At 37.5% G+C, this 12009-nt stretch overlaps 1 protein-coding gene across 3 annotated transcripts in view; it reads right to left on the bottom strand.

Moving 5' to 3' along the window:
• The window catches only part of METAP1D (methionyl aminopeptidase type 1D, mitochondrial), a 244591-nt gene that overhangs the window by 75385 nt on the left and 157197 nt on the right, over positions 1-12009 (bottom strand). For all 3 annotated transcript variants that reach the window (XM_069733143.1, XM_069733142.1, XM_069733144.1), the window contains one exon: positions 7858-8021. In XM_069733143.1, coding sequence (XP_069589244.1) covers positions 7858-8021 — 164 coding nt within the window. The remainder of the gene's footprint in view (positions 1-7857; positions 8022-12009) is intronic.

Genomic DNA, 12009 nt, shown 5'->3' with positions numbered 1-12009 from the left:
AGACCTCACATGACACTGTGGACCAAAATATGGAAAAATTATAGCTCTCAAAATGTGGTAACGCAAAAAATATTTTTTGCAATAAAAAGCGTCTTTTAGTGTGTGATGGCTGTCAATCATAAAAATCCCCTAAAAAAAACCGCTATAAAAGTAAATCAAACCCCCCTTCATCACCCCCTTAGTTAGGGAAAAATTAAAACAAATGTATTTATTTCCATTGTCCCATTAAGGTTAGGGTTAGGGCTAGGGTTAAGGCAACAGTTAGGGTTGGGGCTAAAGTTAGGGATAGGGTTGGGGCTAAAGTTAGGGTTAGGGTTTGGATTACATTTACGGTTGGGAATAGGGTTGGGATTAGGTTTAGGGGTGTGTCAGGGTTAGGGGTGTGATTAGGATTAACATTGGGATTAGGGTTAGGGGTTTGTTTGGATTAGGGTTTCAGTTATAATTGGGGGGTTTCCACTGTTTAGGCACATCAGGGGCTCTCCAAACGCGACATTGCGTCCGATCTCATTTCCAGCTAATTCTGCGTTGAAAAAGTAAAACAGTGCTCCTTCCCTTCCGAGCTCTCCCGTGCGCCCAAACAGGGGTTTACCCCAACATATGGGGTATCAGCGTACTCAGGACACATTGGACAACAACTTTTGTGGTCCAATTTCTACTGTTACCCTTGGAAAAATACAAAACTGGGGGCTAAAAAATAATTTTTGTGGGAAAAAAAGATATTTTATTTTCACGGCTCTGCGTTATAAACTGTAGTGAAACACTTGGGGGTTCAAAGTTCTCACAACACATCTAGATAAGTTCCTTGGGGGGTCTAGTTTCCAATATGGGTCACTTGTGGGGAGTTTCTACTGTTTAGGTACATTAGGGGCTCTGCAAACGCAATGTGACACCTGCAGACCAATCCTTCTAAGTTTGCATTCCAAATGGCACTCCTTCCCTTCCGAGCTCTGCCATGCGGTCAAACGGTGGTTCCCCCCCACATATGGAGTATCAGCGTACTCAGGACAAATTGGACAACAACTTTTGGGTCCAATTTCTCCTGTTACCCTTGGGAAAATACAAAACTGAGGGCTAAAAAATATTTTTTGTGGGAAAAAAAAGAATCTTTATTTTCACGGCTCTGCATTATAAACTGTAGCGAAACACTTGGAGGTTCAAAGTTCTCATAACACATCTAGATAAGTTCCTTGGGGGGTCTAGTTTCCAATATGGGGTCACTTGTGGGGGGTTTCAATGTTTAGGCACATCAGTGGCTCTCTAAACGCAACATGGCGTCCTACCTCAATTCTAGTCAATTTTGCATTGAAAAGTAAAACGGCGCTCCTTCCCTTCCGAGCTCTGCCATGCGCCCAAACAGTGGTTTACGCCCACTATGGGGTATCAGCGTACTCAGAACAAATTGTACAACAAGTTTTGAGGTCCAATTTCTTCTCTTACCATTGGGAAAATAAAAAATTGGGGGCGAAAAGATCATTTTTGTGAAAAAATATGATCTTTTATTTTTACGGCTCTGCATTATAAACTTCTGTGAAGCACTTGGTGAGTCAAAGTGCTCACCACACATCTAGATAAGTTCCTTAGGGGGTCTACTTTCCAAAATGGTGTCACTTGTGGGGGGTTTCAATGTTTAGGCACATCAGTGGCTCTCCAAACGCAACATAGCATCCCATCTCAATTCCTGTCAATTTTGCATTGAAAAGTCTAACGGTGCTCCTTCCCTTCCAAGCTCTCCCATGCGCCCAAACAGTGGTTTACCCCCACATATGGGGTATCAGCATACTCAGAACAAATTGTACAACAACTTTTGGGGTCTATTTTCTCCTGTTACCCTTGGTAAAATAAAACAAATTGGAGCTGAAGTAAATTTTTTGTGAAAAAAAGTTAAATGTTCATTTTAATTTAAACATTCCAAAAATTCCTGTGAAACACCTGAAGGGTTAATAAACTTCTTGAATGTGGTTTTGAGCACCTTGAGGGGTGCAGTTTTTAGAATGGTGTCACACTTGGTTATTTTCTATCATATAGACCCCTCAAAAATGACTTTAAATGAGATGTGGTCCCTAAAAAAAAATAGTGTTGTAAAAATGAGAAATTGCTGGTCAAATTTTAACCCTTATAACTCCCTAACAAAAAAAAAATTGGTTCCAAAATTGTGCTGATGTAAAGTAGACATGTGTGAAATGTTACTTATTAAGTATTTTGTGTGACATATCTCTGTGATTTAATTGCAAAAGCTTTCAAAAGAATAATTTATACAACCAATGGATATATTTAACTTCAGGTTATAAGCTTTTATTTATATAACATGGATAAGCGACATAACTTCTGTCAGGAAGTGTATGGCACATCACTCATTTCAATCCCAACAGAATGATGTTATCTCTGACAGAAACACCATCAGTTGAGGTCTTGGTCTTGCACAGAATGGTTTGCTTCATCAGAAATGACTGAGAGCAGTAATTTAACAATTTTTTTTTATTTAAAAGCCCGTAACAAGTCTGACAGTGTACCATGTTACTAAATGGAAACAGATGGTATAATGGTAGTAACCAACAGCCTATGGTGTGGCCATTTTGACATTACTTGGCTGTGTTTGCAATAAAACGTTTTAAAGGGGTCGGATACAGCCCGAGAAGACCTCAGAGTGTTAAAAATGAAATTTCAGAGGCTTTGCAGTATTGCGTTATCATGGAAAAGAAAACTTTTGAAAAAAATTATTAAACCTGGAAAATTTGAGTTTCAGAATATTCAATCATGTCCAGTTATCATCGATCTTTATAGATAAATTTTGTTTATGGGACAGCCACCTTAAGTAATTTTTGTGCTGGGGTGGGCAATTGGCCAATCTCCTGGCATCTTGGCAAAAAATAAATAATTTTTAACTCTTGCACTCTGTCTCACTAAAAATTGCATAATATATTTTTGCACTGTAATGTCTATTACCGTACGTTAGTCGAGAAAAGTGACTCACACTACGTCAATCTAAAAAAGCACTCCAGTTAATTTTTATTACATAAACCTTTGAAAATGTCAGTGTGCTAATCTACGTACCCATCGCTCTCTTCTCCGGGATCTAGCGCCGCTCCGCTCCTCTTCTGAGTCATGTGATGGCGATTTAGACTTTCGGGATCACACTGTGCGCCTGTGTGACCCGGAAGTGTCTTTTACAATGTAAGTCTACGGAGCTTCAGAATGAATCTCTATAGGTTTACATTGGGAAAGAGACTTACAGGTCACACAGAGCGCAGTGTGATCCAGAAAGTCACATGACTCAGGAGCGGTGCGGCGCTGGATCCCGCAGAAGAGGGCGATCAGTGTATTAACTAACATTTACACAGGATTAGGGAATAAATAATTAGAGTGCTTCCTTACGACACATGCATTAGTGATGTAACGAGCCTTCAGCAAATTCATAGGTTAAATGTATACAATTACCGCTTTAATTTCTCAATGCCACAACCGCTCATGTAAGTTACTTTATAATACATTCTTAGTATAAAATGCAATTCCAATAAGAAATTAAAATAAATACATTTCCCTTCACCCTATGAACGTTGCTGAACTTACAAGCTGCATTCACTGGCATTTTTGATTTACAAATGGCACATAAATCACTCTGTTTTCCTCACAATGAAGTTAAACTTATCTTGTGTTCCTTTTGTCAAAAGCAAACGTGATGGATTGTTATGAACGATAATTCCTAGCATTGCGTTTTCAAGTACAGTGAAAAGCTTGGTAATTGTCATTTACAGTAACTGTCATTCTACGTTATAAAAGTTGACAATAAAATGATTTATTTTCCAGTTTGACTTATTGTTTAAAATTAACTAATCAGAAAAAAAAAAATCATAATTTGAAAAAAATGTATTATTCCAATTTACTAAAGTCTATGCAATAAAAAAAATCATTTTCCCATCATAGGCTGTTAAAAGCTTCAATAAACTAGGAACAACAAACTTTAGATGCCTGTTCTCTAACAAGTGCAATCAATTTTAAATTGATCTTTATGGAGAAGTTAATAAATTACCATTTCCATATTATAAGTATTAGAATGTAGACACATTTATATAGCTCAATATACTTTTTTTTTTTTTTTTTTTTTAATGACCGGACATAAATTTGTGTAAAATTATAATTTTTTTTTCTAATTTTACTTTAGCCATAAAATCAAACAAATGTAAATCTATTCCAAAGTATCTATCTTTTTAATTAGGCAAAACAAAAAATTAAAAAAACTGCATATTATGTAAGAGATCGTATTAAGCATCTAAATTAAAATTAGTTTGTACAAAATAAAAAAAAATACAACAAAATACATCATTCTGATCCGTCAACCAATACCAGGGTACTTTCATTACAATTGCTTTTTCTTTTTCTTTTTTAATTGTAAATTTTTTGCAATTTGTGCCAACAATGGGAATTTTCGTAAACTAAAATATGATGTTGCTTAAAAAAACGTAAGTATGCAGTAGTTATCTCTGGGTTTACTGGGTTAATATTAATGTAGTTCTCCCATTTTGTTGGTTTTTTTTTTTCCTATCTCCTCTTCAGAAACGGAATACATTACAAAGATTGCTGAGTTATGGTATCAGAATATTCATCAGATGCGATCGGAATATAAAAAGAGGGCCAATTACCATTTAAGCATGCCAGACAATGACACAAAAACAAATGGCACCCGTCTGCTGAAATTTAAATGAGAACCAGTTTTGGATACAGTTGTTTTCCGTGCTACATTATATTCTATCTCCGTTAATATTTAGACTATGCAAGCAAAATTCGCCGCTGCCTTATACGAGGAACCCAATTACGATCCTTATGCCTTCCTTTAATGATATATACATTTTTTTTTTCTGTTAACAGATTTGATTAATGCAGCGAATGAGAATTTTATTTCCTTATGCAGAGATTTATCAGGGAACAAAAATATATTAAAATAATAATAATAAAAAAAAAAAAGAATAGGGCTCTAGCAGCTCTTATTCACCTGGGTGTTGGCGTAGTGTGTGGGTCCCTTTTTTTTTTGTCAAGTCGTACACACACATACAAAAAAAAGGGAACAAAGGTCAGCACCCAGCCGCCACTTGAATGTGAGATTTTTCTTTTTATTCCTCTTGATGTATAGCAGGCTCTGTGTTATTAGTCTTAATGATAGAAAATTGTAGTGTTGATACAAATTTTTTTTTCAAAGTAGTAGGCGGGAGTTCCATTTGTTAGTAAGTTTTTTCTGTGACTAAAAGCCACGGACAGTACATTTATGTAGCGGTAAAAGGCCTACAAGCTCTTTCCATAGCAGAGCTAATTATTCCTACTGTGACCTTACTGATCCGCGCTGTTCCGAGAACATCTCATCTGCGCGCCTGTTCCTCTGTGTAGATGGTGTCAGGGAATATGAAAAAACCCTATAATGAAACCATTTTCATGAAGGAGAAAGGCTACAGGAGTTGCACTTGCTACAAAGAGGCTCAATTATATGAGTAATTGTGATAATTTTCTACATTCATATCCTTCAATGGGGGGAGAAAGAAAAAAAAAAAAGAAAAAAAAACCCATAAAAGAAAATTACTTTAACAAGAAAGTGCAGAGTAAAAAAAAAAAGGAGGAATAGACAAAATAAAAAAAAAATTATAAAAAAAGATAATAATCATGGAAAAAAAAAGTAAAAAAAAAACGTAGAAGGAGGAATAGGAGGAAAGAGGGAACAACAGATATGCTGAAAGGCTCATGTGCAGCTGGGTTGCACAATTAAATTGAATTTTTTTTCTGCAGTTGATGAATGTGACTACCGCAAATGTGCCTGTGTAGTTAGCTATCATTTGTTGTTCCGTGACAGGAAAAGGATAATTACCTCTCAGAAAGAATCAAAGGCTGACATGCCCTTTAGACACAGCTATGAATGCAGAGCTCCATACAATGCCTGAATAAGAATTTCGTACTCTCTGGCCCTTTCCACATAAGAATACATTTTGTTAAAATGCAAGAACACCACCAGCAAATTTGTTTGAACCCTAGGTGTTCGAAGAGACGAGGTGCACCTATCGACTCATCCCTTTTGCAAAAATAAAACCGCATTCTGAATTCCATTCCATTATATTCATGGATAGTAAGATAGTGAGATATGCATTAAATTTCTCTTCCCAGTAGGGGTCTGATTCAACATTTCCTATAAAAGAAGAAAAAGACACTATCCTTTTTTTTCCCTCCAGATGATAGTTAGCCTATAATTTAAAACTGTCAAAAACACAATTTTGTGCAAAGTCTACAATAAAAGCTTCGGAGATATAACCCAAAGAGGTTTTGCTAAAGTTAGATTCAGAATCAGTTACAACATTTCTATAGCAATAAATACATATAAATGATACATTGATGTTTTATTTTTATTTTATTTTTTTTTCATCCCAGTGCCATAGGAAGACCTGGGCTCCAATGTCTGTTAATTCTATAAGAATTCATGGTACTGAAAAAAAAAAGAGAAAAGATTGGTTCACTATAAATCAAAATAAAAATCGTAAAATCTGAAAAAAATTGGGAAAAGATGGCTTCGATATAAATCAAAATAAAAATCATAAAATATGAAAAATACTGAAAAGATGGGTTCACTAAAAAACAGGATAAAAATACAAAATAGGAAAATTGAGAAAAAGATGGGTTCACTATAAAACAGGATAAAAACTGTAAGAATGGAAAAATTGTGGAAAAAAAAGAAGAGTTCACTATAAACCAGAATACAAACCATACAATAGAAAAGTTTGGTTCACTATAAACCAGAATAAAAACCATAAAATAGAAAAATTTGATTCACTATAAACCAGAATAAAAAACATAAAATAGAAAACATTGGTTCACTATAAACCAGAATAAAAACCATAAAGTAGAAAAGATTGGTTCACTATAAACCAGAATAAAAACCATAAAGTAGAAAAGATTGGTTCACTATAAACCAGAATAAATTCCGTAAGGTGGGAAAAACAGTGAAAAGATGGGTTCACTACAAACCAGAATCAAAACCATAGGATATGTAAAGATAAGTTCACTATGAACCAGAAAACCCCCCCATGAAAAATAGTGAAAAAGATGGGTTTTGCTATAAACTAGGATAAAAACTGTAAGATGGGAAAAATTGGGAAAACATGGGTTCAATATAAACCAGAATAAAAACCGTAAGAAAAAAAACAACAATTTTCTATATGTTTTTTTACATACCTGTCTAGGGTAAAAAAAAAAATCTGGAGAAAAAGGTTTGCAAAAAGATGTCTCAAATATACATTAGACACCAAAAATTGCCTAATGTATCTGTGCTATGGAAGTTGAAGACCCTACTTTCATAAAATAAGTAGAAAAATATATATTTTTTATTTGTCACTTTTGACTCTTACATGATGTACGTTTTTATAGTTGGAATGTGAATCTACACTTTTATTTTATCTTTCATATTTTTATTTTTGGATAGTGTTATATTGATCAATGATCATATTAGCAATAATACTATTATCATTATTTTACGGCATTGTATATGGTTTGTATCACTCACTAATACTATTGTAGCGCTATATTTTACTTGTTTGCTTTTCAAGGCTGTCTGCAGCCAGGTCTAACATTTTAAGTCAGTTATTTTATAGACATCTTTGTCTCTTTATGCAGTTATCTTTACTGACCCACAGGTAATTCACTTTTACAAAAATCTTTCTTGCCCAAGCACAGCAGTACAGTGTAGTCATTCGCACACTGGTATCAGTCAAATGATGGTTTTGAATCATAAAACATGTCATCAGCTTTCCTTCCAGACTACCAATAACCTCGGTCCCACTTGCCAGCCTTCCCGTCGCCTGTCACTACGTTCCGATCGCTGGTCACCTGATTGTGTTTCCGATTACAGAGAAGGGAGCTCCTGGCTTGCAGGCTGCTATTGCTTCATCTCTGCATCTCCTGGCGGTCTTCACTAACTTCTGTCCATTTTCATCCACGTTTCCAACCAGAAATGTTTCAGATGTGTCCCCGTGATATCCACCGCTATACACCTAATGGATTGAGACATATACGCAAATGTTACATTCTGGAGATTAGAACTTCAGAATTGTTTTCATTTAGATGATGATACATTATGTGCGAAACGACATCCATCAAGGATTATGGATTTCACGGATGCAGCTTGATCGGGGTAAAATATAACGAAGGTTATTCTGACTTGTAGGGATGGTAGAAATAGCTTCAGCCATCCTAAAATCATTACATTAACAGCTTGCAGCTGGGTCAGCGCATTTAAGCCATCGCGCGCCCCCTCCGCATAATCACCTTCACCCTTATAAATTCCACGACAATCCTACCGCAGACATGATACGCTTCTTTGTGCCTGTAATTATATCACATTAGGTGCATACCTAGCAATGCACAAGAAGGAAATCTGCAAATGCTTTCCTTAGTGAAAGCTTTGGCGCAGTCACGTTCTTGCAAAAAAAAAAAAAAATACAAATGGAGCAGTGGATTATAGATATATTATAAATATCACTTTATATTTTTTGCTTGAATTGTGGGCAGCTTTCAATGAAAACCTATGTGCAGTGACTTTGAGGCTACTCCTCATTCCCTTAAAATTAAAGAACCAATAGGTGTCGGCTGCAATGAATAAAAAGGTTTCCGTCACGGTTAGAATGGCTGCAGGTGGAGAACAATGGCCACTATTTTTGGATGTGGGACCATTATAAAACTAATAGAAGGGTTACGTTAAAAACATTTGAAGGGCATGGTACATGGTAAAATCAGATACAAGTAGCATGTTAATCATCTGTGACCAAAATGGTATTAAAAGTGAATTTTTGTGCCAAATCATCATATGCCAAGGGCTTAAACTAACAGGAGACCTTTCAACTGTCGTTCATCTTTAATAGGGTGCTAACCTCCGCTGTCAGGCAGGGACAGGTAGGGTTTATACAATTAGGTCCTCTATTTTGACTATTATTATCCCTGTTTCTCTTGGTTGTCCCATATTTGATAAATCTATAAGACATTTCTATCCAATTCCAATTAGGGAACATAAGGGATAGAAGGGACAGTCGATGTAGAGCGGGGGCGCCACTGCGCAGGATATAGGGTGCCAACCTTCGCTGTCAGGTAGGGTTGTTTGAGACTTGGAGGCAGGGCAAGGCACTATCCTTGGCCTTTTCTATTTTAACATATGCGTTTTTGTGTCTTGGTAATGGTATTGTATAGTGCACTGGTATTACGAATTAATAAAGTATACATTTTTTATATATACGCTCGTAATATTTGTTTTTTTTTCCTGTGAGCCAGTTGTTTTTCTACTCCAATAGATATCTAATTTCTGTGAGTTGTGATTGAAGCCATACCTTCATTGTAGAAAACCAGCATTAAGATCATATGCAAATTAACTGCAAGTGCATCAGGGTAGGATACTGCACTTGCAGCTCTCCTGCCTTCTTTCATATTGCCCGCCTGCATCCTGTAACTGATTTGTTAGGGAAGGTAGAAATAAGAATGACCTGTCTGTCAGACACAGGATGCAGGTTGCAGGCAGGGAATAGGGAGCGTGGGCAGGAGAACTGCAAGTGCAATGCCCCAACTCAAAGCACTTGCAGCTCATTTGCATACAATTTCAACTCTGGATTTCTCAGAAAGGGCAACATGGATTTCTACAATGAAGGTATGAATTTAATCAGCATGAAAGCATCTGTACATACACGTCATTCGTTTGAGGTAAACAATCCTATGACAGGTTCCCTTTTTTGCATTATGTATTCATGTATTGAATATAATATACAGCGGTAATAATGTTTCAGACACTCTTTGGCTTAAAAAAATAACCAGAAGGTTAGTCATTGACCAAAAACTTCTCATTTTTAAGCCATGCTCTGAACAAGAAGTACAGTGGTGCTTGAAAGTTTGTGAACCTTTCAGAATTTTCCAGATTTCCGCATAAATATGACTTAAAAACTACATCAGATTTTCACACAAGTACTAAAAGTAGATAAAGAGAGCCAAATCAAACAAAAACATTAGTCTTTTTTATTCTTAAGGAACCTGATCGAATATCAACATCTTGGTAGAGGCAAAAGCAGGGCCGGACTGGCCATCGGGCACCTCTGGCAAATGCCAGAAGGGCCGGTGCCAGTAGTGGACCGCTGCACTCTCCCCCCTCCCCCAGCCAGTGTCGCCACCGCCGCATTCAACTCTCCCATCATTCCCCGCTCTGACACTGCGGGTGCACGATGACGTCATATCATCGCGCACCTGCTGTGTCCCGGGCAGACTGCAGCCGCTGAGACAGGAGCAGGGAGCAGCGCGGGCAAGAGGAGAGGTGAGAGTGTTTTTTTTTTTACTGGACTGTGGGGCCATTATCGGGGGGGGGGGAGGAGAGATGAGATGTGGGCCGTGCTAGTCTGTCATTGCCTCAGTTACAGTTGTGTGGGCTGTGCTGTATATACTACTATGTGGGCTTTGCTGTATATACTACTGTGTGGGCTGTGCTGCATATACTACTGTGTGGGCTGTGCTGTATATACTACTGTGTGGGCTGTGCTGTATATACTACTGTGTGGGCTGTGCTGTATACCACTACGCGGGCTGTGCTATATTATGCAGGCTGTGCTATATACTATCCGGCTTTGATATATACTATGGGGGTATATTATATTCTATGGGGGAGGCCGTGTTATATACTATGTGGCTGTGTTATATACTGTTGCAGGGGTATATTATATTCTATGGGGGAGGCTGTTACATACTATGGGAGTATATTATATTCTATGGGGGAGGCTGTCTTATATACTATGGGGGGCTACATTATATATTATGGGGAGGTGGGCTGTATTATATTCTATGGGGGGCTGTATTAGATTTTATGAGGGATGATTGCATCATACTCTTTGATAGGGCTGCATTATATTCTATGGGGAGGTGAGCTGTATTCTATTCTATTCAGGGCTAAATTATATTCTATGTGGGGCTGTATTATGTTTATATTCTATGAGGGGTGATTGCATCATACTCTATGAGGGGGCTGCATTAAACTATGAGGGGGCTGCATTATATTCTATGGGGGTTACATTATACTCTGAGGTGGCTGCATTATACTCTGGGGTGGCTGCATTATACTCTGGGGTGGCTGCATTATGCTCTGTAGGGTGGTGGCTGCATTATACTTTATGTGGGCTGCATTATACTGTATCGAGGACTATGGGGAATACCTTATGCTATATGAAGAACTATGGGGTGCATTATACTATGGGAAGTGAATTGTACTACATGGATGACTATGGCGGTGCATTATACTATATGGAGCACTGTGAGGAGTGTATTATACTATGTGGAGGACTGAGCAGTGTATTTTAATATATGGAGGACTATAGGGTGTATTTTACTAAACAAGTAAAATGCTGCATATTCAGATTGATTTTGCCGGAACAAAAATCCTTGTTCTCAGCAGCACATCGCCGCTGTAAACTGTAGATGTGCTGCTGATAACATGATACTGTATGGAGATCGGTTAGTGATCTGTTAGTGATGGTTCTGTCCCATCATTATTCCTCAGCTGGTGGAAAGAGGCCGGGAAACAAGTGTTGAACAACTTCATTATTGTCGATCAAACTCATTTAGCGGCCTGAGATCAGCGCATGTAAATACAACCGAAATGCTTTTGTGTGATGTGCAATATGTTAGAATTTGGGGCCCCATTTTATACTTTGCCTAGGGCCCCACTTTACCTAAAACCGGCCCTGCCTACAAGTGTACAAAGATATTATACAGTCACCATGTGACAAGTGGGCCTGTGTAACTTCAAATGCCAGGGCTGAATTTTAGTCCCAGTCCAGCCCTGGGCAAAAGTATGTGACTAGCAGATAATGTGATGGTGAAATTAGGGTCTGGTGTTTTCAATCAATGGGGTGACAATCACGTGCGAGTCGATGACCGGTTTTATTTAAATATCAGGGATTTATTAAAGTCTGATCTTCACAACACATCTGTGGTAATGTAAAATGGCAGGAACAAAAG

Source organism: Ranitomeya imitator, chromosome 7 (assembly GCF_032444005.1).
Source record: "Ranitomeya imitator isolate aRanImi1 chromosome 7, aRanImi1.pri, whole genome shotgun sequence".
NCBI classification, from domain to species: Eukaryota; Metazoa; Chordata; class Amphibia; order Anura; family Dendrobatidae; genus Ranitomeya; species Ranitomeya imitator.
The sequence above is the reverse complement of the archived record's forward strand: the minus strand, read 5'-3'. Positions and strand labels throughout refer to the sequence as shown.